General features: G+C 39.9%; 1 protein-coding gene across 24 annotated transcripts in view; it reads left to right on the top strand.

Moving 5' to 3' along the window:
• The window catches only part of RIMS2 (regulating synaptic membrane exocytosis 2), a 349,650-nt gene that overhangs the window by 239,635 nt on the left and 95,837 nt on the right, over window positions 1-14,178 (top strand). For 8 of the 24 annotated variants that reach the window (XM_081918599.1, XM_081918609.1, XM_081918610.1 and 5 more), the window contains 2 exons: window positions 1,648-1,689; window positions 5,320-5,409. The exons of 11 other annotated variants lie outside the window; for them this stretch is intronic. In XM_081918599.1, the coding sequence (XP_081774725.1) occupies window positions 1,648-1,689; window positions 5,320-5,409 (132 nt within the window). Of the gene's footprint in view, window positions 1-1,647; window positions 1,690-5,319; window positions 5,410-9,780; window positions 9,814-14,178 lie in introns of all 24 variants that reach the window. 5 more of the 24 variants (XM_081918618.1, XM_081918620.1, XM_081918621.1 and 2 more) reach the window with 1 other exon arrangement.

Here is a 14,178-nt window from a genome sequence, read left to right as displayed (position 1 = left end):
GAGCTGCAAAATATGAAGAAAAGGGGCACCAAAATAGTGTTTGAGCATCTTCTTTACAAGGAAAGGTTATACTGTTTTTGACTTTTTAATTGAGAAAAATGTGATGAGGGGCATCATCAAGGTGCTAATATGGGATGTATGGGATGAAGATGGCTAGTGGGGGAGAGGAGACTCTCTGAGCAACAGTGTCCTTATAGTTGACCTTCCAAAGCTTTAGTAATACGTTCTCCTATACCCAGTATCTTGCCCAGTACTGTATAGACTGGAAAAAACATTCTAACACCACCCCAAAAAACAGTCAAAACAAAAAAAATCCTTCCAGTAGCACCTTAAAGACCAACTAAGTTAGTTCTTGGTATGAGCTTTTGTGTGCATGCACACTTCTTCAGATATCTTCAGATATTCTTCAGCTATCTGAAGAAGTGTGCATGCACACGAAAGCTCATACCAAGAACTAACTTAGTTGGTCTTTAAGGTGCTACTGGAAGGAATTTTTTTTGTTTTGACTATGGCAGACCAACACGGCTACCTATCTGTAACCAAAAAACAGTGACATTCTAAAGGAATATAAAAAGAGAAGAGAGTATAGCAAATGGAAGGCTGCTCATGCAGTAGGACTTAACCTTCTCCACACTGCTACTCCTGAAAAACCTCTTTCCTTTCATAAGGTTTCTCCCCAGCTCATATTATATTATGCACCATTCCAGAACGTTCCCCAACTCTCGAGGGAATTTTTTCACACAACTCTGAATCCAACTCTGTTGCTTTGGAAATTCGAGAAATATGGACCTATTTCTAATTTCCTAGTGGGTAGGATATTGGAAGGTTTTCTGTTGCCCCCACCAGCACTGTCCATATTCGACAATGTGATTTAATCAGGCTTTGTGCTTGTGAGGCTTATTGTTGGTGGATGAGGAGGATGAGCTGCAATGGAAGGCTAAGAGGAGGGGCAATGAAGAGATCAAAATGGCCCTATAGACATCTGGTGCCTGAGGTCTAGAGACAGCCCTGATACTTCCCTTTAAAAGGTAAAGGGACCCCGGCCGTTAAGTCCAGTCATGGACGACTCTGGGGTCGCGGTGGTCATCTCGCTTTACTGGCCGAGGGAGACGGCGTTTGTCTGCAGACAGCTGTGGCCAGCATGACTAAGCCACTTCTGGCGAACCAGAGCAGCACAGGGAAACGCCGTTTACCTTCCCACCGGAGCGGTACCTATTTATCTACTTGCATTTTGACTTCTTTCAAACTGCTAGGTTGGCAGAAGCAGGGACCGAGCAACAGGAGCTCACCCTGTCTTGGGGATTCGAACTGCCGACCTTTTCATCAGCAAGCCCTGGGCTCTGTGGTTTAGACCACAGCGCCACCTGCGTCCCATGATACTTCCCTTACCTGCACATAAATAACTGTTTTGATTGTGGATCCTGTAATTCATTATTATTTACCTTTGTTGATATAATTGTTGGGTTACATTGATTTAAGAAGATTTTAGTAGCACAAGTGTGAAGCTCTGTGTGTTATTATTATTGCAAATGATACATGAGGATTGTGTTTGCTTCTGTGTATTAACACTTGGGTGGTTTGGGAAGAACACTGTGTCATCTCTTATGTAATTACTAATTTTCACTCTCTGTTTTTATTGCCATAAAGATTGTGAGGAAAAACATCATACACCTGTTAGTGGGAGGAAAGGCAAGTTCATGCCATAACTACTAGATTGTGTTTGTGTAGAGCTATATTACTTGTAGTTTATGTTGCATGTTGTCTATTAGCTTAGTTAACAGTGCATTAATATTTAGTTATTGTCATACACTGATCTTCTGTCGCCTTTGACTGGACTTAACCATCTAGGGGTCCTGTAGCTTTTACCTTTACCTTCTATTATTGGGAATAATATTAACAGTTTTCTTATTGCACCTATTGCAAAACTTATCCCACATTGCAACCGGGAATGGTCGTTGGGCCCAGCACAGCTGTTGGGGAAGAAGGGAGCCGTATCTGGAACCTCATGCCTGCTGCAAGGTGCTTTACACTCTTTGCAACGACACAGACAGCAGAGACTGTGGGTGAAGCTGAGAGCTTCATTGCTGGGTCCTCAGGGGGCAGAGCTTCTGGGGCAAACCAAAGTGCAGATTTTGAAAGTCTGGCAGACCTGCCCAGCTTCCAGCCAATCTTCCCACCTACCCTCTACTTGTATTTATTGTAATCGCGATTCCATTTTCCAGATTTTTACACTGTTTAAAATGAGTGCATTCCTATGGACAATTTGTTGGCTGCTGGATTCAGGACGTGGTGGGGGGATGGGGTGGAAATTTTACCCACAGGCAGACCGATCATTTCCTGTGGGCTTTTGCTTACCTCACAGCAATTGTCAAAACTTTCCTACAGCGGAAGAAGCATTTGGCTGGATCCTTAGGAGGGAGGGACAGAGGAAGGGCACCTGACCGCAGCCCAATGGTGGATCCCCCTAAGGGACCTTGGAGGGTGGAGATTTCTGTCCAGAAGCCCAGCTCAGGTGCTGACAGGCCATTGCGCCCCCCCCCCACCAGTGGCCAGAGGAGGTTCGGCAGAAGTAGTTCACATTGTGGTGAACCCCAGCAGTGGTCAACCTCAGCTGCTAAAATACAGCTCATTAACAAGCTGGCAGGCTGGTTGGTCACATGGATACATGCCCAATGCCTACCCTAAACCTCTTGCATTGTAATCAATGAAGTTACAGCCTAATTGAATCCAGCGTAATTGTGTGTGTGTTGTCATTTGCTGCCTGCTTCTGCACCCCCCACAGCTACAATGTACATGGGCTGCAGCATTGGTGCTTTAGAATAACAGGGCCTGCCGTGTACACTATGTAAGACTGAAAGGACAATATGCAACACAGCTAGAATATTTTGACTGCGATCCTGTATGCTGTTAAGCTGTTTAAATCTTCTGGGACAGGTGGGATTTAAGCAGCCTGTCTGCAAGATTACAGTCTTGAAATGCACTTGAAGCTGAGGAGGCCAAAAGAAATTAAGTGAACTCAAGCCTGGTGTATGTGTATGATTTTCTTTGCCATGGATTCAGTGATCCCTGTAGGGTCCTGTTTTACACTACCCACTCTTAGTGCAAGCTAGTTAAGTTTGGAATAATTTGGGATGGAAGGAGAGAAACAGGGTTCTGATGAGCCCTTTCGGCATCACTCCAGCAATGGGAGCTGCACCCACATTAGGAAAGAGTACCCATTACAAGTTTAGTCTAATTGCTTCATGGTCCTGAGAATCAAGCTTTCAACTTTTGCCTATTTCCATGCTTATAGTGTTTAGAAGGGAGGTATCTGAAAAGCTGCAAAACTCAAGTATATTTTGCTGGTCTCTCTCTCTCTCTCTGTATGAGCGCATTGTTACAAGAATATAAACACAGGTGCAAATCTATTATGCTATCTATACAGAAGAAAGCAATGTTGAATTTTCCTCGTTGAGTTTATTTAAAGTGTGCAAGAAAAATAAAACCTAGTTAATCTAATCAAAACAATAAATGCAAATTATAGTGTTAAGGAATTAATGTGCCAAATCATTTATTTATTTGGCTTTTTTGCTTACAATATTTATATGTTGCCTTTCTGCCAATGCACTCACAGCTGCTTACAGTTTAAAACAGTGATGGCCAAACCTGGCCCTCCAGCTGTTTTTGGACTACAACAACTCCCATCATCCCTAGCTAACAGAACCAGTGGTCAGGGATGATGGGAATTGTAGTCCCAAAACAGCTGGAGGGCCAAGTTTGGCCATCACTGGTTTAAAATAATGGCAAACACTCTAATGGATAAAAGTACAAAATGGAAAAAGAGATAGGAAGAAAAGAGGAAAGTAAATTGTATGGGTACAAACACACTAATGGAGCAAATCTAGTGCCCCTGCCAGTGTGTTTCCACTACCCCACCTTGTGCTTTGCCCCTCCCCGTCTCTCATCCGATAAGTAGCTGCAGGAGGTCAGTTAAGCATCTCTGCAGTACCATGCCATACACTAATGTTTCTTTCAGCTTGGAAGAGAAGAGAGGCAGATGAAAGAGATGAGGAAACTTATGTCTTGTTTTGTTTTCAAAAGAGTTGGGTTGCTAACAATCATTCTAGCATCAGACCTTCCTTCTTGTTGGCACTTCTGTTCATGAAGTCCTAAATTTAAGAGGTATTTTACACATAGGGAAGTTTATTCCTGCTTCACTGCTATCCAGGTATCACAGTTTATCTGCAAGTACAGTATGTGCAATCCAGTGCACATTTACTTTGTGTAAATCTATTGAATTGGATGGGATTTTCTTCTGAGTAGAAATGCATAGTATAGCACTTTGGAACACTAAAACGTCTGAGAACAGGGTGCTGGACTAGATGGGCCATTGGCCTGATCCAGAAAGCTATTTTTGTGTTCTTATGTCCTTACAAAAGATTGAACCAATTTTTGGTGAATGGGTATATCAAGACTGTAAGCCAAGCAGTTAAATAGATCCTTCATGTTCAGAGCCAGTAAATCTCTGAGCCACAGACAGTGGTGACACACAGCGGGAAGGCTATAATCTCCATGACTTCTTGTGAGCTTCCAGAGTCTTCTGAGTAGCCACTTTTGAAAACTTTGATCTGATCTAACAAGGCAGTTTGTAATTTGTTAGCTGGCAGTAAAACCAGCAAGGAATTCCAAAATGTGCATTATATTATATATTATATTTTCTACCTATTTGGGGACATACTGGTTAGTTTGAATTGTGGATGGGGGGAGAACACCATTATAAATGACTAATCCTGCAATCCTAAACACATTTATCTGGGAGTAAGCCCCACAATGGGACTTATTTATGGGTAAATATGCATAGGCTTTTGCTATAAGCAAGCGTAAATAATTAAGCCAAATATAAATGAGTCTACTGCTACTAAGTCAACATTTGTGTTACTGAAATAATTTTTATATCACCCATTTTTACCCCTGACAACACCCCTTCCTCTGTTGCCTCTCTTATGTCAAATTTTAGATCGTAAGATCCTTCGTGCAGGGGCCTAACAATCAAGAGACATGTAAATTAATAGCACTAAAATAAACATACAAATAAAACTCCTGTTTTTAAGAATTATATTGGCTATATATTATATTAGCTGTTTTGTAGTAGGAAGCTCTAAACCCAAACATACTTTAATCCTTGTAAAATACTACATGGTCAATGAAGAAAAAACAGAACCTAGTTCTGGCCCTACCAGTGATTGTACTTTAGACTGAACTTCATCAAATGATGTTAGGTATCTTACAGAAGTTAATTAATGTTTCTGACAAGCTCTGATTTCTTTTGGTTTACGCTAGAAGTTACATGGGAAGACCAGCAGAAAAAGGTGAATGGTACAATAACTGATGACAAATCATTGCCAAGAAAGAAACATCATACTCAGCCAGGTTTGTCAGGGTTTGGAAAACCACCTGAAAGCATGAGACTATAAAATTGTTACATTTCATGCTTTTGTAATGAGTGTGTGCTTAATGTACCTTTTTCACTTTGTGATTTTTATTTTTATTTTTAGTTTGTAGCAATTATTTAGATTAGTCATGTGGCACAGTTTCTTTTTTTAGAGTAGCAAAAATAGAGCCACTTGTGTTAGAATGCCCATTAATTAAAAAACGTGCTTGGCTTAAGTTAGTAATTTTTTACAAAAATGTTCCATTCTTTTGTCATAATTGATACATTTTAAAATCAGGAATTCAAACATGTTCAAGGGTATTAAATGACCAAAGCCAGGTAGGGTTTTAGGAGGTTGGTCTGGGTTATTTTTACTGTGGGGGAAAGGGGCATAATGTGGTTGTAAATGACAAAGTGGCGCAGGAATGTGGAGCCAAAAGAGTGGGGGGGGGATAGAAAACAAGGTGTTGGTGAAAGGGGTTATTATGAAAGCAAAATATATAAACAATGGTGTTTGGAAGTGAGTGGATTGTAAGAGTCATACTGAAAAGGAATCAACTTTCTCTAAGAAGATGGGAAAACATGCATGCAATAAATGGGAAATCTGAATGGCTAGAAATTAGCCATTGTTACATTTGAAAGCTATATAGTTGGGATTTGGGGCAGATGGGGTGCTTGTTTGCTGAGATGGGTGTGGAATGTGAAGATCTAACATATGCTATGTTAGATGTATAGATAGTGGGTGATATCCAACATCAACCTACTTTTGCAACATACTTTCCCCTACTGCCCCCCAATGTGACACCCAAAATGTGTTCTGGAATCTTGGGGGAGCCTCTGGAACAGTTTTTGGAAATATGTGCAGGACTGTAAGGAAAGTAGAGGAAGGGGAAGTCAGTTCCATCAACTGGTGCAAAGTTGATAGCATTCCACAAGTTGTTAGTAGGTTAGAAGGCCTGACTAAAAAGATGGATCCAATATTCCTTAATGATTCTGTCAAATTGTATCTACTTGAATAGATGAGCAATCATTTGCCAGGAGGGATACATTTGATTGAAAGAGAATTATTTGCATTCAGCTCCTTGCTTTTCCTTGCAGGTTTGCAGCTTCTTCCTTCTCTCAAGGATACATATGAGATTGTAAAAGACAAGTTTATAACAGTGTAAGGGAAGCTTCCTTTCCCAGATAATGTCACTAAAAGACCTCTGTAGTCTTGTTCTCTCAAAATGTTCCTCTGCCATCACTCACTTTTAGATGTGGGTTATAAGTGATGCAGAAAAGATAAATACTGTCAAAGTACTGGCTTTCCATTCTGTCAGCAATTAATTTATAGTTCAACACTGAGCCCTGTTTTGAGACCAATTCAGAATTGCCAACCTCCTTGCAGATATAAGTTCTTTGTTTATGTGGTTTTAGTACCTTCTTAAAGACCCCATTGACCTTTCCGTGCTCTCTTAATATAACTTCCACGTCTCATGATCTGGAGACATAATCATGTTTGAACATATTTGTGGAGTAGAAACAAGGTTGCCTGATCTATAGGCCCTTTTTAGATCAACTGTACATAGGTGTGGAAACATGATAACTATCTATAAAGGTGATTATAAACTACATTACTGAAGATCTTCCATGCTTCTGAGTGATGCAACGCATTACTGGACTGTGCTGAAAGAGCAGACCAGACTACCGTACTTATACCATAGGAGGAAATTGCTTGTTGCAACTTTATCTGGAATATGGGTGTTTATTTAACATTTGCCAAACTTTTGTAATCTTAGTAATTGGCTACTGTAACGTGTTCCATTGATTACTAATGCTCAGAACCTTCAGGTAGCATAAGATACAGGCTCCCACTGACTATCAAGCATGGGATGTGGAGAGCATGTCCAACTGTGGTAGCTGCACCAGCTGCAAGAAAGATTCTAAGTCAGGGGACTTGCATATTTGAGGCATCTTTCTCTATATACTCACCAGCAGAAATCTATGGAGGAGGTTCTGCTTACAATTCCTTTATTTAGTATTCAAAATGGGGATCTTGGGGACAGGTTCCACCCAACTGATTGGTGGAACTGATGGGAAGCGTTATTAAAATGGAATTACCAAGCATATAGAACAAGTCTTCCTGAAGCAGAACCAGTGTAGCTTCCAAGAGAATATATCCTTCCTGACTAATCCTTTAGAGTTATTTGACGTATCAATAAGCATATGGATAGGGGTGATCCAATCCAACAATGTACAGTATACAGTACTTAGATTTTCAAAAAACTTTTGATAAAGTCTCAGTTCTCACAATAGAGGGATTTAAGAAGTGGGGTTCCCCAACTATATGTATTGGGACCTGTGCTTTTTACTTGCACATGAATGACCTTAAGTTAGAGGTGAGCAATGAGGGAACCAAGTTTGCTGATAACACTTGGATAAGAACAAAAGGGAATTTCAAGGAGCTCCCCAAACTGGATGAATGGGCATTAAATGACAAATGTGGTTCAATGAATGCAAGTGTAAAGTGATGCACAGTTGGACAAATAATACTAACTTCACCTATGCAATGATGGGGTTTGAGCTGGTGGTAACTGGGGTTGTAGTGGATAGCTCAATGAAGCTGTTGGCCCAGCAAGTGAAAAAGGCCTAATTCTATGCCAAGGATCATTAGGCAAGGGGTTGAAAATAAATGCCAATATCGTAATGCCATCATATGAACGTATGGTGAGACTATACTTGGAATCCTGTATACAGTTCTGGCCACTTCATCTCAAAAAGGATATTGTAGAGCTGGCATAGGTTCAGAAAAGGGCAAGCAAAATAATCAAGGGAGTGGAGGAATTCTCATTCAAGGAAAAGATTACTTTTGGAGCTTTTTAGTTTAGGGGAGAAAGATGAGTAAGGAGCAGAGACAGGATAGCTATATATAAAAATATTCATAATGTGGAGAAAGTGGATGGAGCAAAGTTTCTCTCCCTTTCTCATAAAGCTAGAATGAAGCTGGGTGTTGGGAGATTCACAACAGCAAAAGGAAATACTTCTTTAACAATGTAATTTTCTGCCACAAGATTAGGGAATTAAACAAATTCATGGAGGATATCAATGGCTACTAGCAATGATGGCTATATACCGCTATCAATATTGGAGGCAACATGCCTCTGAATACCAGTTACTGATAATCACCAGTGCAATGAGTGCTGTTGTGCCAGGGCTTGCCTACCTATGAAGCACAGTGAGCCAGTCCTCTCAGGTGGCAGATCTGGGCCTGGGGGGAATCAACCTCTTTGTATTTTAAGCCATTAATGTGTATGGAGCCTTAGTCTGTTAAGAATATCCCCTGCTCCATTCAGCTTCAGTTTGCCTGCTAAAGAACCAGGCATTCGGAGAAGAGGGCAGGCAGGGCCTTGATGGACCAGATGCAACTGTGAATTAAGATTATATTAGGGCTGATGAATTCTGATAAGATTTTGAATATATGAATGGCTTATGGGATTCACAATTATTTAGTAAGTTATGCTGACTTTTATAAAAAAAAAAGGAGTGAAAAGCTGCCCAGGTCAGTTGTATTGCTTTAAGTGGGTAGCTCTTAATCTAGTTTCAAATTGTCTAATGCCACATTTTGGACTCCCATACTGTTTTTGCTTCGCTTGTATTAATTGCTAATCATTAAATCAGATGTATGAAGTATGTGATTGAGGGGAAATATAATTTTCTGGTTAGGTTAGAGCCATGCATGATCTGAATTCTATCTTCCTGTAAGCCCAATTGCACTCGGTCAAGCTGCCAGTTTTAACTTACCTTGTCTTTCAGCTTTTACTTGCTTAGCTTGATTAGTAGTTCAAATATATATGCATTTATTCAATTAATATTCATTCTAACTGGGCATTCTAGAAAGCATGGATTCCCCCCCCCCCGAAAATGTGATTTTTTTCACTGCTTTCCTGCTATGTAAGGAAGATGGTTCATCTTCATTCAAAATAGACAATATAAAGTTTCTAAACTACTTAATAATGTGAAAATGAATAAAAAAAATCAGAGCTAACATTTAATTTTTCCCAGAATAAATCTTTAGGTAAGCTGAATATTCGTGGACTGAACACATCTCTTTCTTTCCTCTTTCCTAGCCACACTGGTTGGACAGCTTAAATACTGTTTTTCTCCCCCGATCACTAACATTCTTTTTCTGTTCCTTTCTGGTTCAAATGAATACTTTGTTCCTTTTGGTGTTTCTTGTGTTTTCTTTTTCCCATTGACTGATTATGCGCTGCAGGTTTCTTTCTCAAACAATTGTGGCCCTTTCCCTCAGTGTCAGTTTTTCCTTCTGAGTACATCCTCTCACGTCCATCTTCTTTGTGTCTCTGTCTGTCCATTACACAACGTGATAACAGAAGAAGTGGACTCATCAAGGAGAAGAAACCCAGGTCTGTCTCTTCTATTGGTTTTCTCTGTTCTACTTTCCTTCTAATTTGTCCTGTGATTTTTGCCATTACATTTCTCACATTTCTCTCATGTATGTCTACATACATAACTTTCTTTCTTTCCCTTATTTTGTCATCACTAGAAAAGAATGAAGCCTTAAGTGTTTGCTATTTGATTAATTATTTTGGATAGGGTACAAAATATACTGAAAATTAAAGCAGGCATTTTCATGATGTATTACATTAACAATGTGGGGAGAAAACATTTTCATTTGTATTTATTTGTAGCTGGCTGTCACTATATTCTGTTTATTTAGATTTCTAGGTAATCCTAACAGTTACAACTCATCTATATAAGATTTATGTTTAAATTATTAGCTATAGGACAATTTGTTAATTAAAATATTCTCTAGCCATAGTGAAGAGGGTCATTGGCCACAAAACTAGGTTGAACAAGATCTAAGTACTTCAAATAGCAGCCAATGGCTAAGGGAATTAGAAGAAGAATAGCTGATGTAAAAAGGATTAAAGTTTCAGAGAAGCCCAGTTCCTCCTTATGTGTTTTCCAGTACAGAATAGTAGAAAAGTAGAGTGGTTATACGTGCCCATTATTAATCTGAATTATGCCAGAATAACAATATAAAGGGCAACTCTGTGTGCATATGGATAGAATTCAGAGGAACAGATCTGTTAGAGGGCAGTGTGATACTTCTGTGTCTGAACATGCTACCTTTGTAACAAGTTTCAGCATATGATAAAACTTGCACGAAGCATTTAGTGCAAGGCAAGGTGCCTCCAAATAATATACCATTTCACCTTTTGTAGAAGTTTAATTTCCCACACATGGTGCTATTCCTGCTTCTACCAAAGTGGCGTGGTTCACATTTGCACCTTTGTTTATTTATTTATTTAACTTATAGTGCTTGATCATAAAAAACTTCAAAGTGGTTTACAGAAATAATAAAACAATAAAATTATTAGTATAAACAATTAAACCATTAAACACTTCTCAATAGCTCTGCTGGTAAATAGATTAAGATTCTTAATCTCTGGGTTGTGGGTTTGAGCCCCATTTTGGGCTAAAGATTCCTGGATTCTTATAGGTTAAAAAGCCACTGCTTCTTCATTGTGCGATATTGGTCTTTTATATCGGCTGGCATGCTTTGTTCCAATAGAAGTTGTTGGGAAATTGCTTTCTAGGACCCTGTAGCTGAAATGATCCATTCTTGTTTGTTCCATGGCTGTTGTTGTTTTTTGTTGCCAGAAGTGGGCGACACTGCTACAGCTGCTAGTTTTCCTTCCCAGTTCAACAGCAGCTCTCAGATCTGGGGAGCCTCTCTGGGTGGGCAGGTTGAGGGAGAGGGAAAGCTGCTGAATGTTCCTCAGCATCTCTGATGCCTTGGTCAACTTTTCCAGGAGGGCAGTGGGTACCGCCAACCCGCTGTCCTGTTTCTTGGCCTTCTGAGTCCTTGAAGTGGTGGGGTGTGGGACTGGTGGTGTCAGAAGCAGCAGCAGCTGGGGTCAAAAGGCAGGTGCTCTCGCCAGATCATGAAGTCTGTTATGTAGGTGGAGGAGACATGCTCCATGTGGGCTCCCGGCAGGACCTCCCCTGGCCAAGCTACCTGCAGTATCCCTGGCTTCCTGGTGCAGCACAGATACCAGGTTTGCTTTAAGCACCCTGGGCCACACATAGAAGTGAAAAAATTATCCATCAACCCATCCTCTCTTTTCTACAGTTGGGTCCCCTTATTCCTTCGATTTCTCTTCCATTTCAAAACATTTACACAGTTCAAAATAAAAGACCTAGACCTTGACATGACCCTAACACTAGTATGTTTTGGATACTTCATTTACAATTAAGTGGTGTACAAATTCTGCTAAATAAAATAAAATAAAATAGTATGATTGATAGTTCTTGGTGGACTTTGACTTCCCATGGTTCTATTCACAAGAAGCTGGCCAGTATAATTTAAGCTGGTGTAAAGATACGCCTGACCCAAACCCCATTGAGCAGTGGGGGCTGCTTCTGCTGCTCTGCCTAAGCCTGGCAAAGAGGAAACAAGTATTTAAAATACTGTTCCATGCTGGGTTACCAATTCACATGACCAAGCTGAGTGGGCTTAGGAAACAACCTAAGTCCCTCCTTTCTTGTTGTGCCCCCACCACACTACCAGAACACCCCTTTTGGGGGGACTTACACCAGTTTCGTCTCATTTAGGTTTGGTTCAGCCAGCTGAGCTAGGATGAGCAAGTTACACCGGTGTATCTGCAGCTGAGCTGTGACTGGACACTTAATGCCACTGAACCAGGAAGCAGCTGGCTGAACCAGAGATCTGCTTCATCCTAAACTGATTAGTCTGGAGGATCTTGTGTTGAATTTCCCCCATAGTGGCTAACTGGTTGCACATCATCTGAATGCAGTATGCTATCTGGCTTCTACCAGTTTTGTCCAATTTTTATCAAGGTTTGGTATAAACTTTGCCTCTCCTAATGAAACATCAAAGTATATCCAAAGGTTTGTCAGATTCCTGCTTTAATGCTGCATCTTTATTTTAGTAGTGTGTGGTACCTTGGTACTTACTTATGTTCTTCCATTGTTAGATGTTGTGGACCTTATTACAGAGCCTCTTCATTCATGAATACTCTTCTCACTACTCTTGAATTCTTCCTTTCTGGTCTATAGCCCCATTACATTATCCTGCCTCAATTGCACACATAAGAATATATCATTTATTAGGGTGACATACATTTTGCACTGTTATTTTAAGGAAGTATGAATGGTTACCCCATTCTCTTTCTTGCAGCACAGTAGCTGATAAGCAGAAACACTTACATACCCCACCTAAACATTTGTGGTACTGTATCAACAGTGCTGATGTTTAATTATGGTTTGGGGTGTGGTAGCATAGCAGTTGAAAATACAGCTTAGTTGGTGGCAAAGTGCTTTAGGTTCAAGACAGTTTTTTTTACTGTCTTCTTCGAATTCAATAAGTTGGTTACGTAACCCAAACAAACTTTGTTTCTCCAAAATATATCAATGTATATGGACTACTCAAAACATGTTTTTTGTGTTTTTACTCTTCATATGAATAGGTTTCATGGGTCAGGCTGTGATTTTTCTTACTCAAAATCTGTATTTCTGATTTGGAAATCTCACACCTCTATGTGGCATTAATTGGATGAGAAATTGTGCTTAGAAAATGTCAGAAACTATCTTTAATGCTAACAAAGCCCCACCCCCAAGCAGCATCTGTTTGTTTTAATTCACCTATCATCTCCTCATCTTGTTTCCATTTTTCTAAAAGCAAAAGCTTCAAACACAGATCTAGTCTAAGGGTGGTTTATATGACTCCTACCTTTGTACAGTAGGCAGCAATCCAGACACACATAAACACACACACCACCTCCAGTGACACAGGCAAGAGGCATTATTACAGGTCAAAGCAAAAGCACTCAAGGAGGGATCAGAGGATGGCCAGTGAGGGGTGAGGCGTGGTGAGACATTAAGTCATTTTAATGTAGGGAGGGTTGTCTGACTATTCAGCATTGAATGAATAATATGTACTACATTTTCAGAATGCTTTAGCATTCAACAGTAAAGCTTCTTGCAGCACATGCAGATTATAAATTACAACAATGTCGTTCTGAAAGTCACTGTAAAAGATAAACCCCTAATATATACTTGGTTACTGCAGCTTATTCACCAGCATCATGGTTAATTACCTTATTAGTTGAACTGTATCAGGAAGCATTGCCTGTGTCTTAAATTGTACATGCAAATTTAATTCTGTCAGCTCGTAATGTCTTGAGTATTTGATGGGTGACCCTGCTCTGCAACTCTGAGCACTGTCTGTCCTGTGCACTGAATGAGGTAGTGTCTGCTAGAAAAATAGTCATAGTCTGCTTTCCAAATAGAAACTGCCTCATTGAATTTTACGCACAGGGAATAGATAAAAACAGGGTATTGAGCAGTGATGCTTTATATAAGGATCACTGAAGATAAGGGGAAGATTATTGTGGGGAAGCACCATAGTGATCTTTATTAAAGTATATGTAAGGTTGAAAAGTCATATACAAGAACACACAACTCGTTAATACAGCTGCAATTTTCTGGATATTTATTTACGACAAATAACGCACATTAGAATCTCCATTTCACATGAGTTACATTGAAAGGTGGGGAAAATATGTGCTTTTTAACCACCTTGCTTGTAATAATAATAAATAATAATAATAATAGTAAATTTTATTTGTACCTCGCCCTCCCCAGCCGAAGCCAGGCTCAGAGCGACTAACATCATACAAATAACACAGTATACATAAAAACAGGCATCAATTAATTAAAATACATCTTAAAATTAATTAAAA

Source organism: Podarcis melisellensis (assembly GCF_964234715.1).
Source record: "Podarcis melisellensis genome assembly, chromosome: 7".
NCBI classification, from domain to species: domain Eukaryota; kingdom Metazoa; phylum Chordata; class Lepidosauria; order Squamata; family Lacertidae; genus Podarcis; species Podarcis melisellensis.
Note: the sequence above shows the minus strand (reverse complement) of the source record. Positions and strands in the feature narration are given on the sequence as shown.